We start from the raw sequence: 18,614 nt of genomic DNA, 5'->3' as shown, positions 1-18,614 counted from the left end.
CAAGTAGGAAAAGAACATCATGCCATGAGTGCTCCAATAAGGTATCATGAAGATACACTGGTTGGGGCACCTAATCCAGCCTGAAGAAACAAGTAACGCTTCTTGTGGGCACTTCTGGGTGTTTGACTCACATTCTTTTTATTCTCTAATATATAACTGAAAGGATGATATTAAAAATGCATTGTTACCTTGTATTATTTTAGAGGCATCAGAAGATGAGCCAACCATGCTTTATTGAAGAAGCAAATTATTTATTTAGAATGGTAGATTAGATATTAAATTAAAATGTTGTATTTTTTAAAAGGTAAGGTATGACCCCTGTACTTTTATATACATAACTAAGTTACTTAATAATTCCTTCGAAGGGAATAATAATAAGTCAGTGATCATTACTTTCAAATTAGTTAAGAATTTCTTAGTATACCACAATATAAAATACATGGAGAAAAACTGAGTTACCATACTTTTGTATAGACAATACTCTAATGTTGTGATTTTGGTTAGTACAAAAGAAGTGTGTGTATGTGAATGAGTGCGTGTGCGATGTGCACGAATGTGAGAGAGAGACAGAGACAGAGATGAAGGTAGAGATGGTGGTGTGGGGAGGCTTTGGTCAAAAATATGAAAAAAAAAAAAAAACTATACAGTGCATTGTGGGATTAATAGGAATAAGTTTGGTTCATCACAGCTCTTAGTTCAAATACTCAAAACTTTAATTTTTTGTTGGAATTTGTGGGAAGTTCTTTAAAATAGGTTATCAAATATTTACAATACATCCTCTGTGGGATCTTATGACCTTTTAGTTTCTGGGATACTGTTTTACTTGTTTGATATACATAACATTAAAAATTTCAAGCAAACTATAAACAAATATTTTAGTCCTAAAATTCTTAAAATAAAGATATCCTGTGGTTTACAAACAACAATAGTTTAAAACCAATACTTATTCATTCTTCAAATACTTACAAGTATGTAAAAGATACCACATACTGGGCTCTGAGATTACCAAGTTATGTACTCAAAACACAATTTATCACCTTAAAGTATTTACATTAGTTTTCTACCAGACAGCAAATACCTAGGGTCAAGCAGATACTGCAATTATGTAACTTTTTAATGTAAAATCTCCTAATTTTAAAAGCATTTATATCCAATTGTTTTTCTCATCTATAGTACGGTATAGGCTATCTCTGTTGGCTAGATTCAGATTCAGCCTAGGGCCACCAGTTTGTTTGCAACCTTTGGAATAGTTGGAGGAATCTAACTGTAAGGTAAACAACATCTCACATATAGAGAATGAGAAAAACAAGGAACAGTCACTCACCTTCTTACAACTTCCTTCCATCCTTCTTCCCTCTTTTGTCCACGCTTAGGACTTGCTACTGTTAACTTCCCATTTGGAGAGGAAAGGGGAGACGGACCAGATTTTGTGCAAGTAGACAGAGAATTACTGGTCACTTCATTGATAGTCTCTGACAATCTTTAACAGAGGGGAAAAAATACATTAAATACAGAATATAGAGTTTTAAATAATAGAGGCAATCTATTACATAATTTTATTCTTTTATTTTGGAATAAGTATGGTAAACAAATGAAGAACTTATTTTTCACTTTTCAATACATAGCATAATATGAACAGACAATTTTTAAGAAGATACTATCATGAGGTCAAAATTAGCAGAGATGAATTACAGTAATAACCCCTGAGAAACCATAGTCAATACTTTTCATGGGCTAAATTTAACAACTAAAATAAAGAAGTTACATAGTAAAAATAATTTTATCTTTCATTAACACAAAACTTAAAAAATAGCTTATTCTTCAATTAAAATGAAACTGTGACTTCTTTAGCACAAAGACAAACCCTTATTTTGCCAATTAATTTGCTTGCTTCACTAAAAAATTCAGCAACAAAGCATTTCATGATGATACTATAAATAATAAAAGTGAAAAGTGGGACTTACTTTATTGAAGCCTTTCCAGAAACAGATTTTCTCTCCTCTTTTGGAAATGTAACCAGAACTGATGGCTGCTTCTTGCTGGTCATCGTGGTAGTCACCACAGCAGGTGAATGATTGTCACTCTTTCGGCTGCTGTTGCTGTTACTACTTTCATCACTGCAGCTGGAAATCCTCATGTTATCACTGTCCCCACTCTCGCTGGTACTGCTGCTTTTGGACTCTCCATTTACCTTCTCTGGCTGACTATATGAGATTGGTAGTGGATCATCAAATATAATCTGAACATTTTCTGGAGTAATTTTATTTTTCCTGTTTTTCCTCTTTGAACTGGTTGTGGTTATGGTATTATTTCTTTTACCATGGGAACCTGCCAAAGTTGTCCAGGTTGCAGATATACCTATGGTAGTAGTGGTTGTGGCACTTGGAGGCTCTGTCAAGACTTCAGGCTCATCTGTAAAAGTAGTAATACCAAGTTAGACAGTTCTAAGTGATTCAAAATATATTTAGCTTTTTTTTTCTTTTTTTAAATGTTTATTTACTTTTGAGAGAGAGACACAGCACGAGCCAGGGAAGGGCAGAGAGGGAGACACAGAATCCAAAGCAGGATCCAGGCTCTGAGCTGTCAACACAGAGACTGATGCGGGGCTTGAACCCGCAAACCGTGAGACCATGACCTGAGCCAAAGTTGGACGCTTAACTGACTGACCCACCAAGGAGCCCCATAGAATATATTTAGCTTTAAGCACTTGAAGAACAATAAAATCAGGAGTTACTTTGCGACTATTAGATGACAATTAGATGTAAAGTCATCAATCATTCCAGCATTCATTAGTAATGAAATAGATATGATTGATCTCCTCTCTGTGCTAAGTCCTAAACAATACATAGTAGGCAGTTATAAAAAATATTTGGGGGACAATTTGGGAAATGTGAATAATTACTGTATATCACATATTATATAATTATTAAATTTCTCAGGTATAATAATGTTATTGTGGTTATATAAAATAATGTTCTTTTTCTGGGAAATACATATTCAAGTATTTAGTGATGATTCTGCATGGGGTGCCCAGTTTACATGTAATCTATTCAAGAAGAAAGGAAAAAAAACAAATTGAACTAATGTGCCAAAAATGTTATAAGAATCCAGGTGACATACAGGTGTTCATCATACTAATCCATAAACCTTTCTGTAGTTTGAAATTTTTCAAAATAAAAGGCTGGAGGAGAGAGAAATTACACACACACACACACACACACACACACACACACACACACACACCCACCACACACACACTATGTATATATTTGGTGGCTTACTGGCAGTGGTTTCTCCTCACAATATTTTCAATATCAAATAATCTTTTCGTTAGAATCCAGTTAAAATAACTCCCTCAGTTTGAGAAAATTCTAAATATGTTTAGGATTATCAATATTATGGAATTACACTTAATTTTGTAGGTATAATAAATGGTATTGTGATTATGTAAGCAAATGTCATCCCTAGGATAAGTGTTGAAGTTTTATAGGTACAATGTCAAGATGTTTGCAACTTACATTCAGATAGCTTAGAAAAAATATACACATATGTTTAGAAAGAAAAAAAATAAAGCAAATATGGTAAAATGTTTATTTTTAATATCTAGGTAGAAGGTACTCAGGTGTTCATTTTATCATTCTTTCAATTTGTAGCTCTGAAATTCTTCACAATAAAAAGCTAGGGAGAAGTCAATAAATGAAAATAGCACACAATACTTAAGGGCTAATGACAGAAATCTACTTTTACCTTAAGTTATTGATATTTAAGGAAATATCATTTTGAATACAATGTATTACATAAATCAAATTAGATGGTAAGTTAGAGAAAATACCTTCAACTTTATGCTTTTCTTTTTCTTGAGCAGCTTGGAGTTCAAAGTTCTCTTTATTTTTGGCTTCGATTTCTTCTAGTTTTCTTCTTTGCTCTTCCTTTTTCTTTCGTCTCTTCTCCTTTCTCTTTTCTCTTTTGGCAGCCAAGGCCAGCCTCCGGCTTTCTTCTCTTAACTATTAAAGGATAAATAAAACAGATTTACTTTGTAAAAAAAGTTGTCACACAATGTCATTTTATCATAAGAGAACTAGAATACCATAAAATTCAAAGTCATCTAGTTCAATTTACTGTTTAATCAAGATTATAGTCGAATCGCTGTAAAGAGAAAATAATATTTTTAAATGTCAAGATCAAATTAATGATATAAGATAATCTAATTTTAAAATGGATAAATGACAGATACATAGCTTTCACAATCACTAAAAAATGTAAATTAAAATAAGTTACCATGTTTTATTCATTAATTTTGCAAAATTAAAAAAGATATCATGGATCAACACAAGTTTGGGAAAATGAGTTCCTTCCTATACTGCTGTGGGTATAAATAGTTGTATTTTAGGAAAGGTAATTCAAAAGCCTCCTGTTAAAATTACAAACTGCTTATCCAAAGAATTTATTCTATAAAATAACCATAGTGAAAAAATAATTTCTATTGCAGAGCTGATTATAGTGGCAATAAATGGAAACAAGGTAAATCCATCAATGCCAAGAATGGGGGGAATAAATTAATAACAGTACACATTCACAAAATACTAGGCAGCCATTAATGGGGCAGCTGAGTGTCTCAGTCAGTTAAGTGTTTGACTCTTGATTTTGCCTCACGTCATGATCTCATGGTTCACGGGTTTAAGCCCCGCATTGGGCTCTATGCTATATCAGCACCGAGCCTGCTTGGGAATCTCTCTCGGCCCCTCCCCTGCTTGCACATTTTCTCGAAATAAAAAAAAACGTGAAAACAATTTTTTTAAGTGTTCTATACTTGGTAATATGCTCCCAAATTACACTGGTTAGAAGAAAAGAATGCACATGGCAGTCCAATGATCTCACTTACTGGGAAGGGAACCTGTTATGCGGCTCTGTTTGTAGAAATAGAGAAAAAGGCAAAGAGGATACAAATGAAAGCTAATGACTACTCTAAAGTGAGCCTGGAGGAGGGGTGGCAGAAAGATGGTGGCTTTCAATTTTATTTTATATAACTGTACCCTGTTTCTATTTGAGAAAGTGGGCACTTAATGGTGTTACTTTCATAGTCAAAACAATGAGTAAGAATAAAAGTATAACATCTCTTAATAAGTGACATTAACAATTAAATTTTCCTCTTTGATTCATAAAGTGAGAAAATCATCTTCAAACTGTTTTCTTTCCTTGTCCTCTAAAAGATGTTTTCAAACTGTGTACTCCCTGCCCATAATCTAGTGTTTTGTGTATTATGTGTACATTTAAATATATGTGTCAAAACAATGACACTCAATTTATGGAAAATGTCACAATATGCTAACTAATGAAACCAGAGCTCAAATATAAGCCCAAAAGACAAATCATTTCATTTTTGTTAATTTTTTTAAGGTTTTTGCTTTTGCTGGACTTTACTGTCGTTTCAAATTATGTCTGTTAGGTACCTGAAAGTTTCTGCCCACCTTGAAAGTTTTTACACCCTGGGGCAGTGCACCATAATTACATTCTCTCTGGTGAAGAGAAATCTTTTGCTCCTGAAAAGGGAAATAATTAAGGAGACTCTGTAGAACACTGCTACTTTCTCAGGTAGAGGGATTTCAGGAAAGAATACAAATGGAAGTTAAAGATACAAAAGTTGTCTGCATGGTAGCCCTAGGAAGTTTTGCTAGGCCTCCAGAAGCACACAAACTTCAGTCTGAAGACAAGTGAAAGAGGAGCTTTTGACCTTGCAGAAGGACTGGAAAGAAAAAATTGCTGACCTTCATTCCTTAGATCATTACATGGGAGGAGGAATAGTATCTGACTGGAGAGTTTGAAAGAAGGAAGTAAGCATGTGTGACTCTGCTCACTGAATCCTTGCTTTAATGGAGCTAGCTGCCTGCCCTTGGGAAAACGTGCATTCTCCCCGCTGAACTCTAGTGAGGTTAGCATGCCTAGCTGACTTTGTCAGATAAGCTTAAGTTAAAGAGGAAAAGGAGGAGTAGAAAGTGGCGTGAAGGATGTGCCAAAATAACTTTTCAAAGCAACCGTTTCCATAAATATGTATTAAGCCTCTTCTGCGCTCTCTCTCACTCTCAAAAATAAACATTAAAAAAAATTTAAAAAATATATTAAAACTCCAATTCAGAATTAGGAATAATAAAACATACTTTATCTGTGTCATGGCTGTATGTACAGAAAAGCCTTGAGAAAGGCTTATGAGCGACCAAAATAACAAGCGAAACCCACTGGTTAAGCCAAGGATGGATTTTTGGTTTTGCTGGATTTTTTATTGGTCTAGTGGTAGGAGATCATTGTGACTGGTATCAAGGGGGAAAGAACTACCTTAAGAATAGAAAACTTTAGGGGCACCTGGGTGGCTCAGTCGGTTAAGCGTCCGACTTCGGCTCAGGTCATGATCTCGCAGTCCGTGAGTTGGAGCCCTGCGTCGGGCTCTGTGCTGACAGCTCAGAGCCTGGAGCCTGTTTCAGATTCTGTGTCTCCCTCTCTCTGACCCTCCCCTGTTCATGCTCTGTCTCTCCCTGTCTCAAAAATAAATAAAACGTTAAAAAAAAAAAAAAATTAAAAAAAAAAAAAAAAGAATAGAGAGCTTTAAATCAGAAAGCAGTCATCTAAACCTATTTGGCCTAGATGTAGGTAGGGGTGATGGGCTGAGGTAGACTAGTTTGTAGGTGTAGCTGGGTCTTGGGTATGCAAGTGCCCTTAGGGCTTACAGAATTCAGTCAGTGGAGACTGGCCCTTTGACAACAGTATGTCTAGCCTTTGACAACAGTAAGTCTAGATTATCAGACTCACAGTAGAGTTCAGCCCTAAAGGCAAGGTACTCGTTTCTACATCTTATAAATTCTAAGTATTATCTAGTATTTTGATAATCTCATAGATTCTACTAACCCTTTCGACTCACTAAAAAGTGGGGCACAAATTCAGAGGTCCTAGGGAAACTCTGAAGGACAGATCTCAGACTATGGCTGTGAAAGAACCAATAAAGGCATGAAGCTCTAAAAAATTAAGCAGAATTAGATAAGATAGATACATATGTATTAAGAGGCATCATAAGTTTGCAGGAGGTATATGAAACTAGTGGATCACCAAAGGGAAAAAGTTATTAACTATATGAATATGTATTTATGTGTGTGTATGTGTGTGTATGTGTGTGTACATATATATATATATATATATATATATATGGGATATCCAATATTTAAAAGGAAGAGCAAATGAGACTTTAGGAAGGCATAATCAGGCAGAGGAAGACAATCAAGAGAAAAATGGCTTCAGTGAGAAGAGTTTTATGAAGGAAGGTAATCAACATTGGTAAGTATCACAAGTATCAATAAGAACTGAAAATAAGTAATAGGATTTGGCAGTTGAGATGCCACTGGTAACCCTGCTATAGTTAGTTCATTGCAGTAGTGAGGGAGTAGGTAAATGGTTCTGAGGATTAAAAATTTTAAAAGTAGAGGGTGCCAGGGTGGCTCAGTTGGTTAGGCATCCGACCTCGGCTCAGGTCATGATCTCGCGGTTCGTGAGTTCAAGCCCTGCGTCGGTCTCTGTGCTGACAGCTCAGAGCCTGGAGCCTGCTTCGGATTCTATGTCTCCCTCTCTGTCTGCCCCACCCCAACTTGTGCTTTCTCTCCCTTTCTCAAATATAAGTAAACATTAAAAAAATTATTTAAAAAAATTTAAAAAGTAGAGTGAACAAGACATAGATCATTCTCTTAAAATATCTGGAAAACAAAATGCTAAATTTGAGGTAAAGTTTCATTATAATAATTACCTTAAGTTGCAGGCAGAGGGTAGGAGTTAAACAGTAGACACTAAAGATAAAAAAGTATGGGGGAGGTGGTAACAATTGATGCAAGGTCCCAAAGAGAACAGATGAAAACAGAATAAGCCATGAAGACTTAAGAAAGTCTGGAGGGGGCGCCTGGGTGGCTCAGTCGGTTAAGCGTCCGACTTCGGCTCAGGTCGCGATCTTGAGGTCCGCGAGTTCGAGCCCTGCGTCGGGCTCTGGGCTGATGGCTCAGAGCCTGGAGCCTGCTTCGGATTCTGTGTCTCCCTCTCTCTCTGCCCCTCCCCCGTTCATGCTGTGTCTCTCTCTGTCTCAAAAATAAATAAACGTTAAAAAAAATAAAAAAAAAAAGAAAGTCTGGAGGTACAGAAAACAGGGTTAGAAATTCAGCCTACATCCTCTATTTTCTCACAAGGTACAAACCTGCACCTCACTTCACTTACTGGGGAACTGCTGTATGTTTTTCAGTATATGTGGGGGAAGGGTAGAGGCTTTGAAGAAAAGAGTCAAGTTGTAGAATAACCTTATTGTGGTAAAGGAAAGGGCACTACTAACTGGTGATTTCTAATTGAGGTTTAGGAAACAAAGTGATATTTGAGAGTTAAGCTTTTTAAGGTAAAAATTTAAGAATTGAAGAAGAAGTAGTCCAGACTAAAGAGAAACCATCTGCAAATTTGGATATATGAAAGTGAACAAGTTATGTGAGCAGTAGAAAACCACAGCGAGCGATGAGCCTGGAGGAGTAAGCTAGGAGGACCCGAATGTTTGGATTTTCCCAAGCAGACAACTAAGACAGACAGAAAGTTTTTGAGAAGGGTGTAATGCAATTCCACCTGTGTGTTAGAAAACTATGGAAACTGTGGAAAAGTTACATTGGAAAGGAGAAAGACTAAAATGAAGGCAAAAGGTGACGGAGGCAAAACTATTTATTTATATAGGGAGACTATTAAGCCTACTGCGATACTTCAGGTATCAGGAGTGATAACTGAGAGGAAAGGAAGAAACAGAGACTGACAAAGCTTAGTTAAAGGTGATGATGATATGTAGAGGGTTTAAATGTGCCAGGTGCTGGATTAAGTTAATTTACTACATGAATTCATTTGATGGATGTAGTGAACGGGAAGCAAGGGTAAGTGAGCAGCTGAAGTGATATCAAGATTTCATTACTGACTCATAGGTACTGACACCAATAACGGAAAAAGAGATCAAGGAGTATTCAAGGGAAGGGAAGGGAAGGATCCAAGGAAAATCTATTGATAATCTGCTATATACTAAGCATAGTTCTAATCTTTTAGGACTAGTCAGTAAACCAGACAAAATATCCCTATCCTCATGAAGCTTATAAAACTAACATTTAGTTGGGGGGAGGCACATAGATGACAATATGTTAGTTTTCAAAAAGGTGTTAAGTACAATGTATAATACTGGAGAAGGGGAAGAGAAGTATGTATATGGGGACGGGTAAGGGGGTTTGACTTTAAATAGGTAATCAGTGTTAAGTCTCACAAAGGTAAAGTTTAAGTGAATATCTAAAAGATTTGAAATATTTCAGGCAAAGAGAACAGCCAATACATAAGCTGTATGTTCAAGCAGGCCCCTGTGGTTGAAAATACTAGAAAAATGACTTTGCAACAGAATATCAGAGGGTCTGTCTGATCACCTTGGTGTCTCAAAGACTTTATCTTTTAGTATGAAATAGTGCTGTAAGGTTTTGAGCAAGAGTGTCAGATTTGATTTAAATGATTTAAGAGGATGGAGAATAGACTGCTGAGCAATGGGAATCAGGGAGGTCAGTTAAATAACTACTGGGTAATACAGGTAAGAGATGATATTAATGACTTGAACCAGGGTGAGAAGTGATGAAAAGAGACTAGGATTCTAGATACAGTTATAAGGCAAAGGTAACAAGATTTTCTAAGACAATGGAGGATAGAGAGGAATCAATAATGACCTCAAGGCTTTTAGCATAAGCAGTTCCAAGACAGAGTTGTGGCTCTAGGGTGGGCAAAGATTAGGAGTTGACATTGGAAACAAGTATGAGATGTCTAATTGGTATCCAAATGGACATGTTGAGTAACTAGCAGGAGATGAGACGAGTTTAGGGAAGATATCTGTGCTAAAGATATATTTTTGGGATCAGCTGTTATTTATTTAAATTTAAGAAGCAGGATGAGGTAACCAGTGGAAAAAGATGATAATGTAATGAGCCAAGGGGCTTGCCAACTAAGAGAGGAAAAGAGGAGGAAGTAGCAAAGAAGACACAGAAGGAACATCCAGGGAGGTAAGAGAAAAACCAAGAGTGTGTAGTGCAATGGAGGTCAAGTGAAGAAGTAGGTCAGGTATTATTAGGCTCCATGAGATGAGGATAGAGCACTGAGCACTGGGTTTGGCTACATGAAAGTCACTAGAGACCATAAAAGCATAGTTTTGGTGGAGTTGTGAGAGTGCGAGCCTGACAGGAGTACGTTCAAAACGAAGGAAGAACTGGAAAGAGCCAAAATAGATGAGTTTGCTGTTATTGTTTGGCTGCAAAGGGAAGCAAAGGGATGAGTTTGTAGCTGAAAACTGGAGACAGGGAGTGGAGGAATCAAAAGGTTTTTGAGACTGGAGAAATAAGCTTGCATGAAGATGAGAATGATCCACAAGAAGAGGAAAAATGATATAGGACAAAGAGAAAGAAATTGCCACAATGTTTTTGAGTAAGGGTGACCAGATCTAGTTCAACAGATGGGGCTGGTTACAAAAAAGTTTATTTAGTAACTGGGAGGAAGAATATGGGTAGAAATTGGTGGATGGGGAAATGGGTAGGGAAAAGTCTGACAGTTTACTTTTGATGCTCAGTTTTCTCACTGTAAAATGTAAGGTCATTAGTTGAGGATAAAGGAACAGATGTATTGGAAGTGAGGATAAAGGAGAGAAAGTAATAGTGGTCTTGGTAAGTGGGAGAATGAATGAAATTAGGGAAACACAGTATACTAGGTAGCATTAAAGGGTTCACTGTCACCCATTTAAAGTAAAATTCGTCATCAAGTGAATGTTTTTTTTCCTACACGTTTAGTTACTAGGCTACAGGTGGAGTGAAATAAAAGAAAGAGTAAAGAACAGTGAAGGGTGGTAGAAGTGGATCCTAAATTTTTTGGTAGGCAGGGCTGTCAGGATTGTTGGAGGTAGAATTCTAGAGGGAGTAAAGCTGAAAAGATAATCACAGAATGAAATGTATAAAATTAAGATTATGGGATGGGCATATTAAAAGCTTCAGGTATAGGCAAAAAAGCCCAATGGAAAATATCTAATAGGAATATTGTAAAACTACACCCTACATAGGTAATGCAAGTTTATAAGGAAAAAGATAGGGGGAGAAACAATAAGTAATAAAGTGCAAGGGTGAAAGAAATATATCAAAAATGCAGATCAACAGTATCCACTAGGATACCAACAGCCATGAGTATAACCTAGTTGTTAATTTCCTAAGAGAGCAAGCAATTAACTGCAAGAGAAGTCCTCAGTTTGACCAGCTAAACTGCTCCAAAGCAGGGACTCTTCCACATAATAAATGCTGAGTAAATATATGTTCACTGAACAAGGATAAGAGAATCTGATAAATATAATGGGCAGTATTTTCAGCAGCAGTTTTTACAAACCTATTAACCAAAATTTTCAAATTAGAAAGGCTGATCAGAGAAGCACTATTATACAAGCAATAAATTACCTATATAGAACATTCAACTTGGACCAGACAAGACCAACTCCAAGATGTTCTTAAATCAGAAATGGTGGAGCCAGAATATACTGTGTCTCAAAAGGCAAAAGAATAAAAAAAGAAAAAGGTATTTTCCCAGAGATAAACAATAAGTGAAAAAAGTGAACCAAACCCTATCAGATACCAATCTGATAATTTTTCAAACAGAAATACTGGGGTAGAGTTTAGGAGAGACGTACCTCCTGTGTAATCTAGAATTTTATCTCTACACCACCCCCATTCAAAATTGTTTATAAAGTATCAGTGCATGCAGCAGAATCAATTTACATCTAATTAACTTACGATTAAGAATTATTTATTAGTTTGAGTTTTAATATTATGGAAAAATATGCAGTGACATTTGAAAGCAGTTCCTTTTGACTTACTTTAAATCTGAGACTCTTGGAACATCAAGGTTAAGAAATGTTGGAAAGAAATCAAGAAAATGACACCTGTGTTGCTGATAACAGTAGGAAAATATTTTGGAAGTATATCAAATTTAAAATATATTGACCCAAGTGAAGAAAGTTTATAAAAATAAAAGCACCAAAATATAAGGAAATATGTATAAGGATTTTATCGTAACATTACCTGTAGTGACAAAAAACTGGCGACAAACTTACTATGGCATATATTCTACAGTTATTTAAATCACTAACAACAGACAATATCCATCAATTACTGAGACAGGAAAAAGCAAGTATTAGAGCAATGCATTCACATGACCCTTTTTCATAAAAAGTATCACCATCTCCATATGTGTGAATATTCATTCGCTCAAGAAATATTTATTGAGTGCCTATGACATGCCACGCACCATTTTGTGATGCATACATTGTAGTGGTAGAGAGAGTCCAATAAGATAACTAAATAAAATACATTTCAAACGTTACAGAGTGAAAATAAAGAAGGGAAGAAAAGTAGCAAGAGTGTTTGTGGAAGGGAGACTAAAATAAGAGGCAAATGAAGGGACATTCAAGGCAGAAGTCATAGGAAGAGCAGAAGAGGATGGTCTGTATGGATGGAGCAAAGTGACCAAAAGTAATAAAAAAATAAGATTAGAGGTGTAAGAAATATTATAGGTGGGCATATCACATACAGTCTTAAAAGACTTTGTAAGTAATTGCAGAGGTGCAGACTTTGTTACCATGCCAGGTTTTTAGCTTTAGTTATCTTACAATGGTGACATGTTTTTCTTTATGCATATTTCAGTTTAAATTGAACACATTATTGTAATAAGGAAAAAAAACTGAAGTTGACTGAGAACAGATATCTTTAAAAAGATATCTCCTATAAATGGTCTCCTGTCTCTATAATCTACAGGTATGCACTAAGTCCCTAGATGTATTTAATGTAACGTGTAAGTACCAAAGGCATGAAGAAATTAAAGATTTTATTTAAAAACAGATTTTTATGTCTCAGTTGTAGAAAGGATGCTTTCTAGATTTCATAAAAATGCAAAAAGAAACAGTAAGTATCATAATATAACTTAGAAGAATTCTAGTGCAAAAATAGGAGAGTAATGCAAAAACAGGATATTATAATACTTTGGGAAGAAAGAACTAAAAAGAACTAAGAGGTATGCTATGGTCAGTTAAGGAATGAGTGGGACCCTGGGAATTCAGAAGGAAAAAACTGGGTTCGAATCCTACCCTAGCTTAATCAAGTTATTTAACTTCCCATAGATTTAATTTCTCCGTCTGTAAGAGGAAGGGAGTAATACTTTTTTTAGTGAGAAGACCAAAATAATACATTTTATCATACAAATTGGCCCTATTATTTTGCTCAGTATTTAAGAGGCATTAAATATTAGATAAAACTGAATATGAAAACAGGTCAAGTAATAGTTATAATAACTATCTACCTCTCAATGTGCTCATGTTGTTTTAAAATTTCAAAATGGATGGGGCGCCTGGGTGGCTCAGTCGGTTAAGCGTCCGACTTCGGCTCAGGTCATGATCTTGCAGTTCATGAGTTCGAGCCCCGGTGGGCTCTGGGTGTGATTCTGTGTCTCCCTCTCTCTGGCCCTCCCCTGCTCACACTCTGTGTCTCTTTCTCTCTCTCAAAAATAAATAAACATTAAAAAAAAATTAAAATTTCAAAATGACCAAAAAAGTGAATTTGTTTGATCAGAAATTAAACCAGAGTTTAAAAAATGAAGAACCTCCAGTATTAAGTATATTTTCTGAAAAATAATAGTGTATTTTCACATTTAAATTAGAACAAAATGGGGGTGCCTGGGTGGCTCAGTCAGTTAAGCATCTGGCTCTTGGTTTTAGCTCAGGTCGTGGCCTCACAGTTTGTGAGATTGAGCCCTGAGTCCAGCTCTGTGGTAACAGCACAGAGCCTGCTTAGGATTCTCTCTCTCTCCCGCTCTCTCTCTGCCTCTCCCTGCTCGTGCATGCACAGTCTCGCTCTCTCTCTCTCAAAATAAATAAACTTAAAAAATATAAATAAATTAGAATAAAATGTTGAGAATAATTCATATTTTGTTTATGTAAGCTGAAATACACAATTTAACAAAGTCAGCAAGTATAATAAAAAAGGAGCTGACTCAAATCAAAAAGATTAAAATTATCACTCTATATCCTTTATAAATTTAAACAGTAATATTAAATCTGAAGCACTTTTAACCTTTTTAAAAAAGATGAAATATGGAAGAATATGTATTCCATAATATTCAATGTCAACCAACTCTTTTCTTGCTGTGATTACTATTTGCATTACATTCCAGAATGCAGAGTTATTGACAGGAAGGGGGAGAAAGAAGGAACTATGGGACTGTCAAAACCAAATGTTGTTTGGAGTATTTTACTGCCCGTGAGAATAGGTGGGAATGATGTTGTTCTGCCTGAAAGAGAAAAGTACAAAAGAAATCATCCATTTAAAAAATGAACTCATTAAACATTCTACCAAGTGGCGGTAACTCACTGGTTGGTTATGTGTTGGTAATGCATTTGGTACTCTGATAAATCTGCTGGCAACAAATTACAAGGTGTAGGATCAGTGAAAGATCAATTTGGATGGGGATTAAGAGATCATTCATTCGTTAAGACTCAACTTGATTATTAGAGGCTAGGTTTTCTGACTTCCAGATGAATTCAATCCCTATAATAAAATTTAGTTAATTTGATTACAAAGAAAATTATTTTAATGATATTGAAGATAGTCATAATTCAATTTGAACCAAACTTGAGGGAAAAACATGTACATAATTTAAACCAAAAACAAAAGACAAAATGGAAGAAAAATAAAAGATAACAGATTACAAATTAGGGAGAAGGAAAAGGAAAAAAGTTGCTATTTTTCACATGTAAAGGTTATCATTACCTTTTCCAAGTCTAACTCTTCTAATAAAATGCTGGCATTTTTGTTTGCTTCAGCAGCCTGTCTATCTTTGGCTTGTACTATTGATTCCATACAAAGATGACACTTCTTCAGCATCTCCTAAAATAAAAAATTAAGATGTTTGCAGCCTCAAAACACAATTCACATTTAGAGAGACTCCTGAAAACACAAAGATATTTAATTAAGGTACCTGAATGAACATAAGCAATAAACATCAGTGGTAGGGCAAAAAAGGGTAAAAACAAAACCATAATCTAAATGGTGTATGTTTTTTAAGTTACACAAGCAAAGAGCCTCTACTGTCCTTCAAAACAACATCCATGTGACTGGTATTTTGGAAACTAAAATTACTCATTCCTAAAATTTCAATGTAAGAAATCATATAGCAAACACAGCTTCAATAATTTATGCCAGCTGGTTAATGGGCTGAAGGGAAAGGTCAACGTCAACAAAGAAAATGGGTTTAAAAAATTAAAGAACTTAATTGACGGGAACTGTTTCAAATATTTAAGCTTTGTTGCTACAACTTCCTGTGCAAGAATCACACTTAAAGAAATCATAGACATGGGTACTTACATACTTTTCTCAGTGATTTCATTCTTGGGACATACTATTTAACAGGAAAGGGCTATTTCCCTATTCAACGAAAGCCTTATTTTTAATCTCCCCACCCCTCCAAAAAAAATCCCACAAAAAACAAGAAACAGTGGTATCCAGGAATGTTAATTATCATAGAGAAATGTACAGGCGGGCGAGACCATGAATTAGCTATGTTAAATAAAACTCATGAAAAAAAAGTGATCACTATTATGTAATGACTGCTGAGAAAGACATTTTTAGATTTATTGACCTCTTTGCATTTTCAGACACATGTCTTAGGATTTTAGTCAAATGTTAGTATAAACCCCAAATTAAAACATCACCAGGGGAACATCTCAATTAGATCTCTAATAGGATTTATTTCACTTTCTCTACTTTTTCGGCAAAAATCCTAGCCAATTCATTCTTAAGCTGATAATTACTCCAACTTTTATATTATATTGAAAACATAAAGTTTCCTTGCCCATGACTATAAAAAGTACTATGCTCAGTTTTAGTTAGGTCTTAGAGAATGTTTTATTGCTTCATTAGGTAACTGAATAATCTGAAGCACCTTTTAAATACAATACTGCATTCCCAAATACTAGATAAATGAAAACTATTACATACCACACATTATTGCTTAGACTAAGACTTTTTTCTTAGCGTGAGATACACACACACACACACACACACACACACACACACACACTTACAAAAAAACCAAATGAGATCCCTAGCTCATATACTGGGATGAACTTAATCACTATTATTACCTTATCAGTGATGGTTGCTATGTATCTCATACATTCAGAATCTGATGGAAACTGATTGACTTCTTTGACTAAGTAGCGCACCACTTTCACATGACCCTAAAAAACAGATACCAGTATCAGATTGAAAACAGACTCTTAACAGGATTCAGTAAATCTATAGTCTTGTCTTAATTAAGAGTACTTTGACATCAGTGCCACAAAATAAAGTCTTAGATATCATTTGCACTGTAAATGAAAAAGAGACAAACTTTGGTTCTGATAAGTTAAATCTACACTGTTCATTCTCATCTCACCCCTCCGAAAGAGTACAGAATAACCTGATCTAAAATTCTAAACAACACTGAATGAAAAGCCAACAAGTCAAAAATTAGTATGAAGAAATGGGGATATGTCTGAAAGAAAAAAAAAAAAAATTCATTTGTTTCTAGCTAATTCATAAGTGAGCATCCTATTTCAATTCTAAGCCCTGAAAGAATAGAAATAACAATTTTGTTCTTTCAGATAAAAACTAAAAGCATAACACTATACTAGTAGTACAAAAGAAATAAGATACACTTTCCTAAAGCATGAGCTACGATTATATTATTCACTGTAACCCAGTTCACTAAGTAAAGCTCAAAACTTTTAGACCAGGACTCAAGAGACTCTTTCTCCAATCTATACTATTGCTCTCTGAACACAATTCCTATGAATTAGCTAGTTTTGATAAACAGACTATTTATATTTAGTATATTTCCCTATCTCTTCCTTTTCATCTACATCTTTTTAAACTATTCCTATTCCTATCTTTTAATGAATAGTTCAATGCCATTTACATCATTTCTTGATAACTTGCCCACACTTCTATGGTATTTAAATTATATGGGACACCTCACAGTTAACTGACTTTGTATGTGGATCTTACTTCCTCTTATTAAATCATATATTTCTTTAAAAACAAACAAAAAAAGGGGCGCCTGGGTGGCGCAGTCGGTTAAGCGTCCGACTTCAGCCAGGTCACGATCTCGCGGTCTGTGAGTTCGAGCCCCGCGTCGGGCTCTGGGCTGATGGCTCAGAGCCTGGAGCCTGTTTCTGATTCTGTGTCTCCCTCTCTCTCTGCCCCTCCCCCGTTCGTGCTCTGTCTCTCTCTGTCCCAAAAATAAATAAACGTTGAAAAAAAAAAATTAAAAAAAAAAAAAACAAACAAAAAAAAAGTGCAACTGCTGTACTCTGTACAATGTAATAGGCCAACCATTACAGTAACACATGGTAGATACTAAAAAATAAATAAATAATGGGATGAATACAAAAGAATATAAAAGATAAACACTGTTCTTAAGGAATTAAGTCTATTTGGAAAGAGAAGACATATGCGTGATAGAGTAGTAACAAGATAATTTTTGTCAAAATGAATGATAAAAATAACAGATTGTAGAACTTCTACAATGTTTAGAGGATTAAATGTCCTGCTGTGAGCTCAAATAGGATTGGAAGTGTTTTTGTAGAATGGGAGATTTAAACGATACCCAAAGAATGAATAAGTCTGGAAAAATAATGAAGAATATGGGTATTTCTGAGATGAGAACAATGGTGACGTAAGAGACGGTAACAAACAAAAGACCAAGCAAGGAGAAGACTCCACATCAGAAATTCAAAATAGGGGATGAGCTCTAAGGGCACCAGATTATGTTGGCTTTGACTAACAAACTAAGATTGGGTTTCAAAGGATGACAGAGACTGAAGGGAGGAAAAAGTTCTACAAGAGGATACTAACATAGTGGAGTGGTTAGGAAGATGAATGATATGTTACCTTGCTTGGAGAAGAGGTAGTGAGAAAGAGGAAGAGAAAGAGAAAAAAAGAGGAAATAACAAGAGATTCAGTGTCTAGGTAGTCTAGAATACCTAGGGACAAGGTGGTACAAAGCACAGACAGAGAGAATAATAAGAAAAAAAAGAAGATATATGATTTCTTGCAATTTATATATTAAAATCTTCAATACAACAAAATAATTTGGAACCTACCAAGGGATTTTACCTACCTGTCTCAAAATGACAAAACTTGAATTTTAAACACTGAACAGTAATCCAGTTTTCCTAGTAACAAATTAAAGCTGAATTTAAGAGACCAACCAAACTATTAAATCACTCTGTGCTATGCATTATAGGAAGAGAAACAAAGTTTCTCTTTTCACAAAATTTATTTCTACTTCTGAATGTAGTTCATTTGATTTTCAGGCCTTTCAAAATATTGGTGGCTGGGTTTTCATTATATAATTCTCTTGTTCCTAGTAATTAAAGCAAATGATTAAAAATAAAACCAATTTAAGTTAATTTTTTCCCTGCTGTGCTAATACAAGAAAACATTCATCCATAAGTAATTAGTTACTTTTAATTG

At 35.2% G+C, this 18,614-nt stretch overlaps 1 protein-coding gene across 10 annotated transcripts in view; it reads right to left on the bottom strand.

The window, feature by feature from the left end:
• Positions 1-18,614, bottom strand: part of ANKRD17 (ankyrin repeat domain 17) — a 166,749-nt gene that overhangs the window by 20,096 nt on the left and 128,039 nt on the right. For all 10 annotated transcript variants that reach the window (XM_045473776.1, XM_045473775.1, XM_045473780.1 and 7 more), the window contains 5 exons: positions 16,241-16,336; positions 14,868-14,984; positions 3,833-4,004; positions 1,965-2,412; positions 1,325-1,480 (listed from right to left, as the gene is read on the bottom strand). In XM_045473776.1, the coding sequence (XP_045329732.1) occupies positions 1,325-1,480; positions 1,965-2,412; positions 3,833-4,004; positions 14,868-14,984; positions 16,241-16,336 (989 nt within the window). The remainder of the gene's footprint in view (positions 1-1,324; positions 1,481-1,964; positions 2,413-3,832; positions 4,005-14,867; positions 14,985-16,240; positions 16,337-18,614) is intronic.

This window comes from Leopardus geoffroyi, chromosome B1, assembly GCF_018350155.1.
Source record: "Leopardus geoffroyi isolate Oge1 chromosome B1, O.geoffroyi_Oge1_pat1.0, whole genome shotgun sequence".
Lineage (NCBI taxonomy): Eukaryota > Metazoa > Chordata > Mammalia > Carnivora > Felidae > Leopardus > Leopardus geoffroyi.
The sequence above is the reverse complement of the archived record's forward strand: the minus strand, read 5'-3'. Positions and strand labels throughout refer to the sequence as shown.